The following is an 18,503-nucleotide window of genomic DNA, read 5'->3' on the forward strand; positions in this document are numbered from 1 at the left end:
AGAGGGATGGTACGGGGAGGGAGGTGGGAGGGAGGTTCAGGATGGGGAACACGTGTACACCCGTGGTGGATTCATGTTGATGTATGGCAAAACCAATACAATATTGTAAAGTAATTAGCCTCCAATTAAAATAAATAAATTTATATTAAAAAATATACACATTGACATTCAAATAATCTGGAAATTTTGGTAATATTTTGTAATTATATTTTAGAGTGTTTTATTTTTAAAGATCACATTTGTTGGTAACCTTTATCTTTTCCCTTTCTGAATTATACCTTTGTTATAATCATTGTCTCCTTCTGAAAAAATTGTGTAAATGATTCCAAGAAAGTGGGTCACCAGATGTATAGGAAAACTTATTTTCATGATTTTATTTAAAAAAATTTTTTTTAAGTTCTCCTTTTGTTTCCAAGGTAACATTTGATTGTTTTACTTAGCCAGCTTTCTGTTGACTTCGTCATGATAGTAACTTACCAGAGATAAAATATGAAGAACAACAGAATAACTCCCTAAACACTTTATGAACTTTTAAACAGTGACACACTTTTTGCCCTATTACTGGTCTAAGGCTGTGTAGGCAAGAGTGAGGCAGGTGCTGAAAGAAAGAATACAGTCAGATTATCTCACTAATTAAATTTTGAGGATTCTTATTCAGTTTTATTTTTAAAGAAAGGAATGAATAGTTTTAAAAATAAACTATTTGCCTTTCATTGTATTTGTAATTTATCTTTAAATCTAAGACTGTCTTCTCACAACCTTCAGCTACCTTGTAAAATATTTCTGATACACTGTCTTATATATAGTCACATATGTCATATAGTTTCTTAAATATTTTCTCTCAGACCTCTCTCCTCCAGTTCTAATGTGAATTTTTTTTTTTTTGATGTTAACCTTGAACTCTGTTTCATCATTATCCTGGGAATTCCTTTTAACCTTTGAAAGATGGAATTTCCTGTTGCTTACATTTCAGTTTTGTTTTTGTTTTTGCTTTTGTTTTTTCACTTAGTCCCTTATCTTGATGGGGCAACTCTTTCAATGACTTATTGAGTAAAGATTAATAAGAGGTAAGTTTTTTGAGATCTTATATGTCTAAAAATCAATTTTATCATTTCATTACTTATTTGGCTGTGTATAAAATACTACATGTTTTTTTAAGTACTACTTGACTGACTCCTGGCTCCCAGTATTGCTTTCTGCATTTCTTTTTTTCCTTCTCTTGAAACTCTTAAGATTTTCTCTTTCTCATTTAGGATGACCATGTATTTTCATTGTTTCTTATAATAGCAAATTTCTTTAAAACACAGCAAGTATTCTTATTTCATGATTACAAAACTTCTTTTATATTCTTATGAATATTATCATTTTTATTTTTTTCTGTATTCTGCATTTGGTTTCCTTATTTCTATTCATGTTCATCTTTTTCATGTTGAAGCTTTCAGATGCCTAGGAATCTTTGGAGTCATCCACTCATATTTTGTTTTAAAAGTTCCTGTAAGGCTGATAGGCCCAGTGTTTCCCCCAAAGGTTGGTTTTATGATCACAGGGCTTTTTCTTTGGAAACTCCCTAAATGTCAGTATCTATAGGTTTTTTCCACATTAATTTAGTGGAAGTAGTCTCTTGTCTCCTAATTGATAGGTATAATTTTGACTGTCAGGATCCTGGACAGGTGAGGAGAAAGAGGCTAAGGGTCTCATGGCTTAAAAAGCAGAATGCATTAATGCTTCTGGTTTCTGTTTGCTACCTCATTGCTTCAATCTCTGTGCCTGAAAACCCCTTGTACAGAGTCTCTCCGGTTCTTTTTCTCCAGAGAATGCGCCTCCTGTGTCCTATGGGAGAGGGGTAATCTCTTGACTGCATAGAAAGGAAGTCAAATCCTTTTATCTTCATGTTACTGAAGTTTCATCCAAAGTAGCGTTTTCTTAATATATTTTTTTCATGTATTTATTTTTAATTGAAGGATAATTGCTTTACAATGTGCTGTTGGTTTCTGCCATACATCAGTGTGAATCAGCCATTGTTATATGTATGTCCCCTCTCTCTTGAATTTTCCTCCTGCCTCTGACCCCATTTCACACCTTTAGGTTATCACAGAACCCCAGTTTGAGTTCCCTGTTCGTACAGCAAATTCCCACTGGCATCTGTTGTGCATATGGTAGTGTGCTACTCTCTCCCTTCGTCCCACTCTCTCTCACCTGCCCTGGGTCCACAGGTCTGTTCTCTGTGTCTGCATCTCCATTGCTGCCCTGCAAATGGGTTCATTGGTACCACCTTTTAGATTCCATATATATGCATTAATATACGATATTTGTTTTTCTCTTTCTGACTTACTTCACTCTGTATAATAGGTTCTAGGTTCATCCACCTCATTAGAACTGCCTCAAATGTGTTCCTTTTTATGGCTGAGTAATATTCCGTTGTATGTATTCACCACAGCTTCTTTATCCATTCATCTGTTGATGGACATCTAGGTTGCTTCCATGTCCTAGCTATTGCAAATAGTGCTGCAGTGAACACTGGGGTAAAGTATCTTTTTAAATTATGGTTTCCTCAGGAGTGTGACTGTTGGGTCATATGGTAGTTTATTCCTAATTTTTTAAGGAATCTCCATACTGTCTTTCATAGTGACTATATCAATTTATGTTCCCACCAACAGTGCAAGAGGGTTCCCTTTTCTCTACACCCTCGCCAGCATTTATTGTTTGTAAATTTTTTGGCCATTGTGATTGGTGTGAGATGATATCTTACTGTAGTTTCTCTAATAATGAGCGATGTTGAGCATCTTTTCATGTATTTATTAGCCATCTGTAGTTTCTTTGGAGAAATGTCAGTTTAGATCTTCTGCCCACTTTTTGATTGGATTGTTTGTTTTTCTGGTATTGAGTTGCATGAGCAGCTTGTATATTTTGGAAATTAATCCTTTCTCAGTTGTTTCATTTGCTGTTATTTTCTCCCATTCTGGGAGTTGTCTTTTCATCTTGTTTATAGTTTGCTGTGCAAAAGCTTTTTTAAGTTTAATGAGGTCCCACTTGTTTGTTTTTATTTCCATTACTTTAGGAGGTGGGTCATAGGGGATCTTGCTGTGATTTATGTCATAGAGTGTTCTGCCTGTGTTTTTCCCTAAGAGTTATATACTTTCTGATCTTTCATTTAGATCTTTAATCCATTTTGAGTTTATCTTTGTGTATGGTATTAGAAAGTGTTCTAATTTCATTGTTTTAGGTGTAGCTGTCTGGTTTTTCCAGCACCACTGATTGAAGAGACTATCTTTTCTCCATTGTATATTCTTACTTCCTTTGTCAAAGATAAGGTACCCATAGGTGCATGGGTTTATCTCTGGACTTTTATCTCATTCCATTGGTCTATAGTTCTGTTTTTGTGCCAGTACTATACTGTCTTGATGACTTTAGCTTTGTAGTATAGTTTGAAGTCAGGAAGGCTGATTCCTCCAGCAGCATTGTGCTTTCTCAAAATTGCTTTGGCTGTTCGGGGTCTTATGTGTTTCCATATGAAAATATTTTGTTCTAATTGTGAAAAATACCATTGGTTATTTGATAGGGATTGCATTGAATCCAAAGATTGCATTTGGTAGTATAGTCATTTTCACAGTATTGATTCTTCCAACCCAGGAACATGGACTATCTCTCCATCTGTTTATTCTGTTTATCTCTCCATCTGTTATTCCTAGTTTTTTAAGGCATCTCCATACTGTCTTTCATAGTGACTATATCAGTTTATGTTCCCACCAACAAAGCTAAAGTCATCAAGACAGTATGGTACTGGCACAAAAACAGAACTTCCTTCGTTAGTGTCTTATTGTTTCTGTATATAAGCTCTTCTGTCTCTTAGATAGGTTTATTCCTCGACATTTTATTCTTTTTGTTGCAGTGATAAATGGGACTGATTCCTTAATTTCTCTTTCGGATTTTTCATTGTTAGTGTGTAGGAATGCAAGTGATTTCTGTGTATTGATTTTATATCCTGTGACTTTACTTAAAGTTCATTGATTAGCTCTAGTAATTTCCTGATTGTATCTTTCAGGTTTTCTATGTATAATATCATGTTGTCTGCAAATAGAGTTTTACTTCTTCATTTCTGATCTGGATTCCTTTTATTTCTTCTCTGATTGCCTTAGCTAGAACTTCCAAAACTTTGTTGAGTAAGTGTTGAGAGGGAGCATCCTTGTCTTGTTCCTGATCTTGGAGGAAATGCTTTTAGTTTTCACCATTGAGAATAATAGTATGTGAGTTTATGTGATTGTAATATAGTCAGTTTTATTTTTCAAGTGTTACTACTGTTAAGTGCCCCATTTCTACCTGTAGAATGATAGCTTTCATAAGCTCATTAAGTGTGTACATTTGATTTCCACAATGTTGTAGGCAGAATAATACCCCTGTCCCAACAAAGATGTCCATGTCCTAATCCCCAGAGCATCTTTATGTGTTACCTTGGCAAAAGGGGCTTTGCAGATGAGATTAAAGTTATGGACCATGAGATGGGAAGATTAAACAGTATTATATGGGCTCAATCTTTTGTTGACTATGATGGCTACTACATTTCTTCTAAGGGGTTCTTGCCCACAGTAGTGGTCATAATGGTCATCTGAGTTAAATTCACCTAATGCAGTCCATTTTAGTTCACTGATTCCTAAAATGTCGATGTTCACTCTTTTCATCTCCTGTTTGATCACTGCTTATTTGCCTTGATTCATGGACCTAACAGTCCAGGTTCCTGTGCAATATTGCTCTTTATAGCATTGGCCTTTACTTCCGTCACCAGCCACATCCACAACTGGATGTTGGTTTTGGTTTGGCTCTGTCTCTTCATTCTTTCTGGAGTTATTTCTCTACTGTTCTCCTATAGCATATTGGGCACCTACTGACCTGGGGAGTTCATCTTTCAGTGTCCTATCTTTTTCCTTTTCATACTGTTCATGAAGTTCTCAAGGCAAGAGTATTGAAGTGGTTTGCCATTCTCTCCTCCAGTGGACCATGTTTTGTCAGAACTTTCCCCCATGACCCGTCCATCTTGGGTGGCCCTACATGGCATGGCTCATAGTTTCATTGAGTTAGACAAGACTGTGGTCCATGTGATCAGTTTGGTTAGTTTTCTGTGATTGTGGTTTTCATTCTGTCTTCCCGCTGATAGAGAAGGATAAGTGGCTTATGGAAGTTTCCTGATGGGAGAGACTGACTGAGGGTGAAACTGGGTCTTGTTCTGATGGGCGGGCGGGGCTGTGTTCCCTTCCTGTTGTTTGACCTGAAGCGAAACTATAGTGGAGATAATGAAGATAATGGTGACCTCCTTCAGAAGGTCCCATGCACACGCTGCTGCACTCAGTACCCCCATCCCTGCAGCAGGCCACCAACCCATGCCTTCGCCAGAGAATCCTGGACACTCACAGGTAAAGCTGGGTCAGTCTCTTGTGGGTGATCATGGCAGATGATCCCATCACTGGTACCATCACTTCATGGCAAATAGATGGGAAAACAATGAAAACAGTGAAAGACTTTTATTTTCCTGGGCTCCACAATCACTGTGGATGGTGACTGTAGCCATGAAATTAAAAGACACTTGTTCCTTGGAAGAAAAGTTATGACCAATCTAGACAGCATATTAAAAAGCAGAGACATTACTTTGTCAACAAAGGTCGGTCTAGTCAAGTCTATGGTTTTTCCAGTAATCTTGTATGGATATGAGAGTTGGACTATAAAGAAAGCTGAGCACCAAAGAACTGATGCTTTTGAACTGTGGTGTTGGAGGATAATCTTGAGAGTCCCTTGGACTGCAAGGAGATTAAACTAGTCAATCCTAAAGGAAATCCTGAATATTCATTGGAAGGACTGATGCTGAAGCTGAAACTCCAATACTTTGGCCATCTGATGTGAAGAACTGACTCATTGGAAACGACCCTGCTACTAGGAAAGATTAAAGGCAGGAGGAGAAGGGGACAAGAAAGGATGAGATGGTTGGAATGCATCACCAACTCGATGGATGTGAGTTTGAGCAAGCTCCAGGAGTTGGTGATGGACAGGGAAGCCTGGTATGCTGCAGTCCATGGGTCGTAAAGAGGTGGACACAACTGAACTGGAAGTAAGAGGGAGACTTACTTACTCTGTGTGACTATAGATTATGAGTCAGAGATATGCAGCCTTTGTAGATGGAGGAAAGGGTCCAAGGAATGCTGGCAGTCTCTAGGAGATGGAAAAGCAAGCAAAGTGATTCTCTTCCTAGAACCTCCAGGAAGGAATGCAGCCTGCCAACACCTTGATTTTAGCCCAGGAAGACTTAGGGTATATCATTGTGGTTTTGATATGCATTTCTTTGTTGGCTAATGACACTATTGATATTTTAAAAGAAAAAGAAATGATGCAGCCCCTTCCTCCTTTCTGTTATCTGTTCTCTATTACATATTATAAAAATGATGTTGTAGTTGGACTCTTAAACAAAGGAAAAGTGACAGATTATAGATCTGTTGTAAAGCGTTATTCATCTGTGTCATTATTGCCATCATCCCTCAATTTTAGCTGTTATGATCTAAGAAAATAAAACCTAATGTGATAGTATGATGAAGTTCTGGAAAAGTACTCTGAGGAGTAATTAACTGAAAGAATATTCACATAGTTACTTGATTTTGCTGCCCTTGTTACTTTATAATTATTTTTTTGGTATGTTTATTAGCTTAACAAATGAATGAACAGAGACTCTTAACATAATAAAGACCTGTTCATTTATCTTTAAATATTTAAACTTCTATTACCTGAATGCTAGGATGTTTGGATAGTAAAACTGGAACTGATAATTAGAACTGTCTTATATGGAACATTCTGCCTTGTTATCTGGAATAATCCTGGCTTTTCTGCATTGAGTAGAGAGTATATTAAATAATATTTGATTTTAATTGTAAGATTCATGTGTGTGAAATAATCATGATTAAAAGTAAATTCATGTGCCCTCAGTATGTTGTGGGTTTCTTTCCTACATTTCAAATCCAGTTACCATCTTTATTCTCACAGTTACTTAGCAGCCTGGATGTCTAGGTATCATGCTTTCCTTACAATTCCAGTATCTCTCCTACCTCCTTTGTTATTTTAGTAATGTGTTTGCTGCTGTCCTTGCTGCTTTTATCTTCTTGCCCATCTGAACTCCTTCTTTTTCCATTCCTTCCTGAGGGTCACCTGTGTCACATGTAAGTGTGTTCCTTTGAGAATTTTTTTTTCCAGTTTTGTTAGGCATTTTCTCCACACCCATCTTTAAGGTGAATGTAGTTTTACATCAACTTTGTATCATTATTAAGAGTATACATTATGACTGACTTGAATTTTAGAACAGTTTTGATTAAAGATTTGAGCAGTATGTGACTTTATTTTTATGCCTCACCTTAGTTGCCCTTTCCAAATTTATAAATAATTATACATTTAATTATTTGTTCTGAACCCAGTGGGCAGAGGCTGTCCTGTTCACCACTGTGTGTTCGTTACCTACTAAGCTAGGTACTTAGTGTATTTCACCAGTGAGTTCTTTTCCATTGTTGCTATGTATCAGAAGCTTAGTATACTTTGAAAGTCTTTTCCCTAGCCCTTTATTGTTAGGAAGGGAATTAGTTTGTTTCTCCTTGTATGTATTACTCTTATTTCATTGGTGAAACTATAGAATTACTCGAAAGGCAGCCTTCCCTTTAAGTATCTTGTTATTTAGACATTTTCTCTGCATTTTTTTTTTTTTAATGTAGAAACTTTTCATTTGCTTTTAGGCAGGGAAATTACTTTTGAAGAAAATATAAATTAGCTTACCCATGTTCCTTTTGAAGTTACTTTAAAATTGATGTTTGTACTTTTTGGCATATTTTCTAATAACTTTAATGCAACTTGAAAGCTTTCATATTTTCTTTTCATTTTCTTTACACTCTGTGTCATCTAGTGACTTTTCATCTTTTATACAAGTGCCAAAGGGACTTGTTGGGACTATCTTTCCCTACTCTTATACACAATGTATCATCTTCTACTCTCTTTGAAGTTGTCAGATCTTTTTTCTGTCTCATACATTTTTATATTGTTTTATGTATCTCCTTTTTTGGAAAGATAAATGCAATAAAATGTCAAAGTACTTTTTATCAGCTTTGACTGAAGCTATATTTTTTTCAGAATTCACCTTTTCTTATAGATCATTATTCTAGAAATAGACTGAAACACATTATTAATCTGTTTTCCATTTTACTCAATAAATCAGTAGTCTGTTATAAGTGGTAAGCTTCATTTGAGAGATAATCAAATATCTGAGAGTCTGCTTTCATTTGATTTTAAAATAGTTTTACACATACACATATGTTTTATGTCTGTCGTATAGTCTATTTAACAGAAAATTTTAAAATCTGGAATATGTTTTTCATACATACAATTTTTAGATGCTAGTTTAGCAGAAATAATAGAAGCATTGGATTCAGCCCTATTGAAATGACTAAAGGCAACTAGGCATTCATTGCCCAAGTCTTAATTTATTTGTAATCTTTATGCTAATAGTTTTGATTAATTAATATAGTTCTGGGAAGAAAGGATTATGTAGGGGGATCTTAGCTATCAGAGTTATTTTTGAGTTTATTATCAGACTCAAGGGGACCTCTGAAGTACTAAACAGATTATATAACCTGTGTGTCTGTCACAGATCCTTAGAAGAAACCTAGGCAAAAAATTTTCTGGTGAACTAAACCATGCTTAGTTCACCTTGACTCACTTGGAAGAGAGCCACTGAGGGTGTCCTTCCGTCAAGTAATCTTACTCAGCACCCACAGGCTGCTGCTGTGCTTTTTGCCTTTTGGAAAGTCATCATTTTTATTTATTTCCAGGTGTGTGAAATAAAGAGAACAAGGACGAGGCGGAGCTTCAGGATTTTCCTTATTTTGAATATGCTATTACCTATGAGAAGGGTGTTACAGAAACATTTGTCATGTAATATGTAGCTTTTATTTTACCTTTTAGGCTTGTGGTTATTTTAATTTACAGTGTTAAGTGAAACTGGTCATGATATTCTTTTTATTTTTCACCTATTTTCCAAACCCAGTTAATAAAAAATTAGGTAAAAATAAACTCTAGTCAGTTGACAAGAAGTGAAAACACTCATTTTTGGTGATCACCATTCCATCTGTTGTATGCCTGTAGTCAACAGAAACAGATGGTGCTTTGTTCACACATTGTTTATGTATATAATGTTTTTCTTTTGAATATTTTGTGTTTTAATATATGATTGTTTTTAGTGTTTTTTTTAAAATTGGAAAACATACTTATGTTTAAGGGAAAAATATATATGCCGTGTATATATTTCATTGAAGCATTTTGAACAGCTTCAAGGCAGCCCTGACATTTATTCCTCAGCATAAATCTGAAGCTATTTTAGCCTAACAGAGGTTTTCAAGGTTTAATTGTCCTAATTAACATTGAATTTTGAATTTTGTTAATAAGTAAGCATTTTATCTTTTTATATATAAATTACATCGGAAGGCATTCTTTGTTTTGTCTAATCACGTGTGGCTTATTTATTGTCATTTGTGTAAATGGTGATTTTTCATCAAAAAAGTGTGTCAAACTTAGAGAAGTCAGTGCACAAATGAGTGTGAAATCCATCAAAGATGTTGAGATACATTCTTTTAGTTTTAAATTTAGTTCATTTGTGAAATGAATCATTCTAACCTTGGGGGAATAATCATACATCTGACTTAATTATAAATTAAAATAACCCAGAATTAAAATATGTTACATGTTTATTAGTTCAACGAGTGAAGTTATTGAAATATTTATTTCAGATGGATGTGCTTTTAAAATGATGCCTATAGTTACAAATGTTTTATTCTTTCCTAACTTAGATACATTGTCTCTAATATTATGCCGCTCTTTGTGGGTGTTTTTATCCCCTCCTGTTTTCAAGTAACAGGTAGAGCTAGGTAATCTAAGCAGCTCAGATTGACAGTGTTCCCTGAGCAAATAAAGTTCTTAAAAAATAACAAAGAAGAAAAAAATAGGAACGTGTTAAGATTTGGAATGATTTTCAAACTTTCATTTACTTTTAAGAGTGTAATAATTGAAAAGGAACCTCAATTTGGAAATAAACTTTCAATCATTTGAACGTCTAGATAATATATCTGTGTTAAGTTCTAAAGCACATACTTATTAAATAATTGTTTTTTCCTTCTTCCATGCACTATGTTCTCCCTTCTGCTTTATCTTGTTTCTAAAGTAGTGTCAGGCTCAATGTATTCCATGAAATGACCACCTGGTTATGAATACTGATGTACATCTAAGATGGGGCAAGCTCTTTGATTATTGAAACTTGTTGGATGAGGCACACTGTTTTTTTCCTGTCGTTTCTCCTTCTTTTTAACTCCCGTTATGTTTTTGATTCACTAGAGATATCATGTTTAACATATTTTGTCTGTTTTGTTTATAGATTGGTGTGAATTACAACAGTTGCTGGCACTTCATTAAAACTAGGGGGCAAAAACCCACTACTCTCAGTATTTTCTTGGTTGAGACACTTGATATTGTGAAACATTCTGTTTGGATTAAATCCTCTTATTTTCAATTTTTGGAAATATGCTGCTGCTGCTGCTAAGTCGCTTCAGTCGTGTCTGACTCTGTGTGACCCCAAAGACGGCAGCCCACCAGGCTCCCCCATCCCTGGGATTCTCTAGGCAAGAATACTGGAGTGGGTTACCAGTTCCTTCTCCAGTGCATGAAAGTGAAAAGTCAAAGTGAAGTTGCTCAGCCGTGTCCGACTCTTAGCGACCCCATGGACTGCAGCCTACCAGGCTTCTCCGTCCATGGGATTTTCCAGGCAAGAGTACTGGAGTGGGGTGCCATTTCCTTCTCCATTGGAAATGCTAGTTATATTTGCTAAAGAAGCTTGCTATAAATCACTTTGGTAATGGATCATGTTAGTCATTGTATGTATAGGGTACCAAATTGAGTAGAATATAGATAGAGTCAGCTTGAGGTATTGAGGTCTCCACTCCTTTGGGTAGACGTGTCTCCTTTGTCTCATTTACTTGTTTCAGAATGTAAGAACTTTTCATTTAGACATAAGAGTGTTACAGTTTATTTAACTATCAAGTGAGAATAAGACATTTGCTTTCTTTTGATAGTTTTACTCATCTCTATGTGGGATTAAATTATTAATCTTGGATTTATCATGCAAGAAAAATCACTGAATTGAGAGTTGTGAGACCTGGGTTTGAAGTTCACCTTCAGTCAGTTATCAGCTGTGTGATCACAGCTGAGCAAGTTTCTTCCGTGACCTGCTTTCTCAGAACTCTAAAATGCTATAATTTCATGTTGCTAGTAACAACCTTGTTTTTCTGGCTAAAAATTGTTTATGTTGGTTTCTTGTATTTAGTTATTTAAAATTACTGCAGGAATACATAAATGATTACCTTCTTGTAATATGTGCACTTAAGTTAAAAATCACTTAATTATAAATGTTTAGTCATTTAAAAATACTACTTTCATAAAATATAAAACAGGATTTATGAATGTAGAGATATGTAACTATAGTTATGAGATAGGATCAGTGTGACATTATACTTTATGATGGTAATTGCAGTATGGGTGATAGCTTACAGTGAATGATGTCGGACTTGTTATCTCCAAAGAAGATTTAGCTTCAGGACCAGGGACCAGGCTTGATCACTCAATAGCTTTTGTGTAGCAGAGTTTTATTAAAGTATAAAAAGTGAGAGAAAGTTTTTGACATAGACATCAGAAGGGGGAAGGATAGTGCCAGAAACCCACTAGTCTTATCAAGGCCTTATATACTTTTACGAGACCTGCCTCCCACAACATACATCTTAAATTAACAGGATTAGAACTAACAATAGAAAGGTCTTACCAGACCCACTCCCACAATATATGTCTTAAGATAACAAGATTAGTCAGAATGTTCTTGTCAAGGAGAAACATGTCCTTCAGCAAGATAGATTGTTATATTGACTAAGACAAAGCTATGTAGGGAAAAAACCTTTATCCTTTTCTCCTCCTTGAGAGCCCCAAACCCCTTTCTCCTTGAGGGCTCTGGACCCCTTCCTCCTTGAGGGCCCTGGACTCCTTACCAGTCTACCTAAAGATCAGCTCTTCCGTGGGTATGTAAAGCTTCCAATTGATGGAATCAAGCCAGATGTTTGAAAATTTAAAGTATTAATCATAAATGGTAAATAATTATATATTTTTAAAAGAACTGAGAATATGAACTTGGACCATTGACATATATACTTTAAAAATTAATTCAGTGAGTAGATGATTCAAAAACTAGATGACTCAACAAAAGATGGGTTGAATGAAGAGAAATATAGAAATGTGTGAAGACCATTTGAACATTCTTTAGATGTTCATAGAACTAAAATAAGTAATTTGAATATTTTTCCTTTGATAGTGGTTATTAATTTTGATCACCTTATTGAAATGGCTCTATGCATAATTTTTGCAAATTGAAAATAGATTATTAGAGAAGGGAACAATAACTTAACCTTTTTGTCAGTGTTATCATTTGTATTATCTGGTGTATTCATTTGTAGTTTCAATCCAGATACTTATATTTATTTTATTTAAACAAATTTGTTGAATTTCTATGTAATATGCATTATATTAGGGTTAATTGGGTCTGAAAAGATGAATATGACATGGTCCTTACCAGTTTTGGGAGAAATTGTGTAGGGAGACAGAATTTGAAGCATAAAAGAAGGAATGTCATAGAGGGGAAAGATGACTATACAAAGAGCTAGCCATAAGGTTTTAATTAGGACTTGGGTAAGTGTTGTCAGTATTAAAGGCTGTTTTCAAATTTTAATGTGTATATGACTTACTTGAGGATCTTGTGAAAAGACAAGTTCTAATTCAGTATGTTGTTGTGGGCATGAGATTCTTCATTTCTAACTCCCAGTGGATGCCAGTGCTTATGAACCATGATTCATATTTTGAGAAGCAAGGCTTAGTACTAATCTTTGAAATTAAAAATAGATGTATATGTGCTCACTCACTCAGTCATGTCCAGTGTGGACTGCATTTGAAATCTTTCCCTGGGTACAGTCTTACTTTTTCTTCCTAATTTCTTCTATAATATAATCAAAATATACTGATTGAGAGTTTAAATGTAAATGAATATGTTGTCTTTAAATCTACTTATTTTGAATGACTGACTTAGTTAACTCTTGGTCATCTGTTGTTGTTCAGTTGCTCAGTTGTGTCTGATGACTTTGTGATACCATGGACTGCAGCTGGCCAGGCTTCCCTGTCCTTCACTATGTCCCTGAGTTTGCTCAAACTCATACCCATTGAGTCGATGATACCGTTCAACCATCTCATCCTCTGTTGCCCCCTTCTCCTCGAGGGGCAGATTAAACAGGATGTGGGTTCTAAATAACAAGTAACTTGGTTCTGTGGAAAATTGAAATGACAGTAGTTTAGAATTGTTTGGTCCCTACTGTAACTTGGGAATAATGTTCCTTGATCTCAGCAGTCAGACAAAGTAATTTTTGGAAGTGGTGCCTCCTTTCTCTTCATTCTCTCTTAAGAACAGTGATCTTCACATGAGAATTATAGATCGCCAGAGTATGTGCTATATGGGTCGAGATTTTTAACACATAGGCTGCAAATACTATTGTACTTGTATTACTTTAAAACATACAAATGTTGTCTTTCACATGGTAAATGTGTTCTGAAATACAGGATATAAATTTCAAAAGTTTGAAGTCACCTGGTCCATGTTTTAGTTGATTTTACTTTAACCAGGATTGGGAGACATCTGAGCCCTTTGCCTCCCACTTGTTTCATAGCTGTTAAAAATTGATTCTTGTTACTCTGACATGTTTGTGCAGCACACAAACATACACACACACACAGAGGCATACAATAGATGTATTGTGAGTCCAGGTTTAGCTCTAGCAATCATATATGATAAGTTATGAAAGTTTAAATGTTCTTCATAAATCATCATAGTATGACATCTATGGTGTTCATAAATCTTCAAGCTAATTTTGTAGCTTATTTTTCTTATCAAATATCTGTTATTTAAAAGTAAAGCACTGTTACTGTAGGCTGTACTTAATTTGTCATGTTTTTATTTTCTATGATATAAATTGTAACAAAGTACAGTAGAGCAGTACTGCATTAATTAGAAATGCTGCTAACTTTCCAACTGCTTAACGTAAGCAGTAACATTTAACAGAAAATTTATTTTTACCATTAATTAAACATTGGATATTTTTGTGGATTTTTCTTTCTTTCTTTCTTTTTTTTTTTTTAGAGAACCAGAGGACGAAAACGAAGCTTCATTCCTGAGGAAGAAAAACATGAGGTTGGAATAAGTTAAGCATATTTTGCATAGTCTAAACTTTGAGAAACTTCCTTGCTTAAAATTATTTCTGTTTTCCTCACATCTGGATTTTATATTTTGTTTCTTCCTTGTGTGACAGGAAAGAGTTCCTAGAGAGAGAAGACAAAGGCAGTCTGTGTTACAAAAGAAGCCCAAGGCTGAAGATTTACGAACTGAATGTGCAACTTGCAAGGGAACTGGAGACAATGAAAATCTAGTCAGGTAAGCTGGTTGCTGAGACTTTATCTTTAGGGGATTAAGGTTCCATCCTAATCATTTTCTCATCACAGATATAATGGGGGAAAAAAAAATCACAGTATAGGACCTTTCTTAAAATCTTATTTAGTGAAAAAAGTACTTCACAAACAAATTTCATCCAATGTGCTACACATGGTTATTCTCTGGATTTAGATATAGTTAAGAGTGATAATCTGGATTTTGAACAAAAGAGAATTAACTTTCCCTTGGCATGAGAAGTTGACTGTGTTCTATAGATAGAGGCCACAAAAATAATTTGATCTAAACTGTTTGTGCTAAGGTTATTATGTCTTATCTCATAGAGCAATAAAATTACTGAGTTTTGTTAGCGTATAAAAGTTGATACGTTTTTTAGCAGTAATGATAAGAAATACTTTTTATTGACACGAGCTTTGTTAGTACTTTATCATTTTTCAAAAAAATGTGTTAAATGCTTCTCTCTTATGAAATAAAGAAAGGTGAAAAGATGGCCTAGGTAGACATTTTTTGTTTTCTGTTTTGTTTTTCTTCTTTGTTTCTTTGTTTTGTTTTGTTACTTTTTTTTTTTTAATCAGACATAATTCTAATCAGGAATCTCAGGTGATATGGCATAGTGGGTATTCCTGAGGGTCCAGAGACTGCTAACTTGAGCCATTTGCCTCTCTTGCTGAGATGATGAAATTGCACAAAGCTTTCAGTGAGATGAAGCAGTGGGTGGGTGAGAAAAAGGAGACCTCATCTAAAAAGAGGTATCCTCTTTCAAAGGACAGTGACACAAAGAATTTTTTAGTATGTTATGGGAACACTTTCTGATTTCCTTCAAAATTTTGTCTTTTGATAAACCCCTAACTCACAGCATAGAAATTGAATGATTCAAAAATTATTAGTTAATGTGTATTAATACCTTTATAAGATTTTAAATACTTGCTTCCAAAATGATGTCATGTATTTGTCATTAGAAGTATAATTTGCTTGTTTTAATTTCTTAAAGGCATGTGGTTTTAAATTTCATGACTTTATGCCATCGTTGAGATAGAAAAAGTATAAATTCCAGTGAAGAAATACAGAGTGCTTCAGCAAACTTGAAAAGTCTGTAATATTAGACCACTGTTTTTTGAGATAGTTTATGTAAAATATCATGAAAGCTTTCCTGGAGATTAAGCTTATTTAAGTTTAGGGTAAATTAGTTCTAATATCAGAAGAGAACCATGAATAATTCTCATCACAACATGATGTTCTGATTTATATAAAAAAAGAAATCCCAAACATAAGCATAACATACTGGAATGCATAAAACAACAAATAAAAGAAAAAAACATAAAAACACTCTTACCTAATGAACAAAAATTCAGTCTAGAATTGAGAGCGGCATTGTGGGGCATTTTGAAGCAATAGTTAAGAGAGCTGGTTATTCTTTTTATAACTATTAAAATCTATGTAAATATCTACCCCCTATTTATTTTCTTAAGATAGTAGGCTGATGCAGGTCTTTTTGCTATAGACTCTATATGTTTTTGTCATGTTTGTATTTTATTTATTTGGTCATATTTGAAAAAAAGAACCTAAGAAGTAAATACAATTTTCATCTTAAAAATCACTTTATAACAAGAGTATCTCCAGGACATTGTTTTATAGTTGTCTTAAAAAAGAAAAAATAGGTATCACCTTTCTTTGATTCTTGATAAACATTTTTATCTATTATTAGCCTTTCTTCTCATTTATTTAATCAGTTCCTATTATAAAATTTTCATCTTCACTTGCATTATTATAACATTCCAGTGTCTGGTTTTTGTGAAAGTCTTCTGGAAGGTAAAGATATTTTTGTTGCTCTAGAAATGATGGATATACAAATCTCTTCCTTAGTTTTCCTTGTTAAGAAGATAATATCAGATTTTCTGCAAAGATTTTAGAGGTAATGAAGAGGGAATTAAATGTTTTATAAACGTTATATACAAATAATGCTCTGAGAACAAAATAAGCTGGATATAAAGCCTTGCCATAAAATGTTTTATAGTTATAATGTGATTGTTCTTTAAAAATACATATATATTTTATCTATATTTTATATATACACACACACACATGCACATTTAGTTTAAGCACATTGCTTTTGGGTTAAAGAAGAATTTTATGTAGAATTTCATGTGTTTCAAGAGGTAGGCTTATAAGCCAATATCTACCATTTCCCCTAATATCTCTTTTATTTTGTAATGGTACCATTGTTGTTTGCAAACCCCTCTCCCCAAAACCCACACTTTTATGATTAAGTTGCATCTTAAATATTATGTACACATGCTGTTTTTTTAACTTTACTTTTAAAACATTTTAAATTAAACTTTTTTTCCCCTGAAGATATATTTCAGTGCTTGATCATATTACTTATTATATATGTTTATTAAGTCCTCTTATAAAATCAACTTCTTGGGTCATAATTTAATTACTAATATTATATTGAATATACTGTATTTTCTCAGATTCCTTTGAACTAATGTACATGACTCACTGGAATCGGCTGTTTAGCAGCTTTGATTTTGAAACCACACTTCTCTATGTAATTCAGGCTATATAAAAAATTCTTATGATGTTCCTGGCTTTTTCAGTTATTTGTAAACGTGTATATGTTAATTTACATGTATAATTTTTTTAATATCATGAGAAAGCTGCATTCAATTTGTCAGTTACCTGTAATAATAGGTTCCAAATGTTATTTTCTGTTTTGCCTCTTTAGTTTTCTCAGGTCTTTGACAAGTAATTTAGAATTTCTGTGTCTTGGTTTTTTTCCTCTCTTGTATATGATCACAATCATGCTGTGCTCCATTATAAGCTTTGTGAGTTATTCTGTATAAGATAGTAGGGCAATGGTATCTTTAATACTTAGTAATTCAAAGAATACATGGATGTGTGCTCTGAAATAAGGGTTCTAGATGGTAAATATGTTACATTAATAATACTAATGCATATTTTTTTACCTTTCAGAGAGTGTGCTTGTCCTGTTTTTGTATATGATTATTCTTGCAATAAGGGAGACAAAAAATTTGAATTTGTTGAAACATGGTCCCTAAAATGATTTGACCAACTATTTCTTCTAAACATGGGAAATATGAAAGTTATCAGTGTCTTAAGGATGAAAGATGGTTTACATTATTATATTGATTAACAAAAATAGTGCTTCCTTTTTTGCCATCTACTTTTTAAATTTAATTAAAATTTAACTGAAAAGTTTCCAATTGAAAATATATTCCTCTGTGTTATTTAGTGCAGTTAAATGCTAATGGGCAAATTGAAACTGTCTTCAAATTATGAGGTCTTTGTGGATATTTATCTTTTTGCTGTGAATGTTCCTTGTTGGAGGTACTTTTGAGCTCTTAGTGATATCTTACTTGGTTTTGCTTCCTCAGTTCCTGGGACATTTAATTCTCAGTAAATGCGTGGCAAATGAGTGACTTTGCCATATGAGTAGTGACCGATTATTCTTTGCTGAATTAATTTAAAAACATTTACTATTCTAATTTATTCCTAGAACAAATTGTTCACTCAGTATATGATAAAATGTTTAGAAGACTTAATAAAGGAGGATTACTTTCATGTTGCTAAAGAGCAGTGGTTTTTTCTGTGTTTTAGGTAAAGGACTAGGAATCACAAATTTGAAATGTTTGTTGATATATTAATGTAAAAGTAGAAATAAAGTGATTATTCTTCTTGAACACATTTTATTTTCAAAAGATAGATTTTAGACGTAGGTTGGCTTTTGTTCTCTACACATCTTTATCAAACCATCAAATTAGGAATAAGACCAAAATTTTAGGCTTCAGATTTTATCTTAACTATGTAAACTCAGTGGGACACATTTTATTACTTAACGGGAGATAGGCGAGAGGAAAAAGGTCTCCTATAACCAAGATCCTTAAAATCC

At 34.0% G+C, this 18,503-nt stretch overlaps 1 protein-coding gene across 16 annotated transcripts in view; it reads left to right on the forward strand.

Moving 5' to 3' along the window:
• PHF14 (PHD finger protein 14) overlaps positions 1 to 18,503 on the forward strand; it is a 194,940-nt gene that overhangs the window by 79,426 nt on the left and 97,011 nt on the right. For all 16 annotated transcript variants that reach the window (XR_009600334.1, XR_006059599.2, XR_006059600.2 and 13 more), the window contains exons 15-16: positions 14,285 to 14,335; positions 14,454 to 14,575. Coding sequence is in view for 10 of the 16 variants with exons in the window: in XM_042248412.2 (XP_042104346.1) it covers positions 14,285 to 14,335; positions 14,454 to 14,575 (173 nt within the window). In the remaining 6 variants the exon portion in view is untranslated. The remainder of the gene's footprint in view (positions 1 to 14,284; positions 14,336 to 14,453; positions 14,576 to 18,503) is intronic.

The sequence above is a fragment of the Ovis aries genome, chromosome 4 (assembly GCF_016772045.2).
Source record: "Ovis aries strain OAR_USU_Benz2616 breed Rambouillet chromosome 4, ARS-UI_Ramb_v3.0, whole genome shotgun sequence".
NCBI classification, from domain to species: domain Eukaryota; kingdom Metazoa; phylum Chordata; class Mammalia; order Artiodactyla; family Bovidae; genus Ovis; species Ovis aries.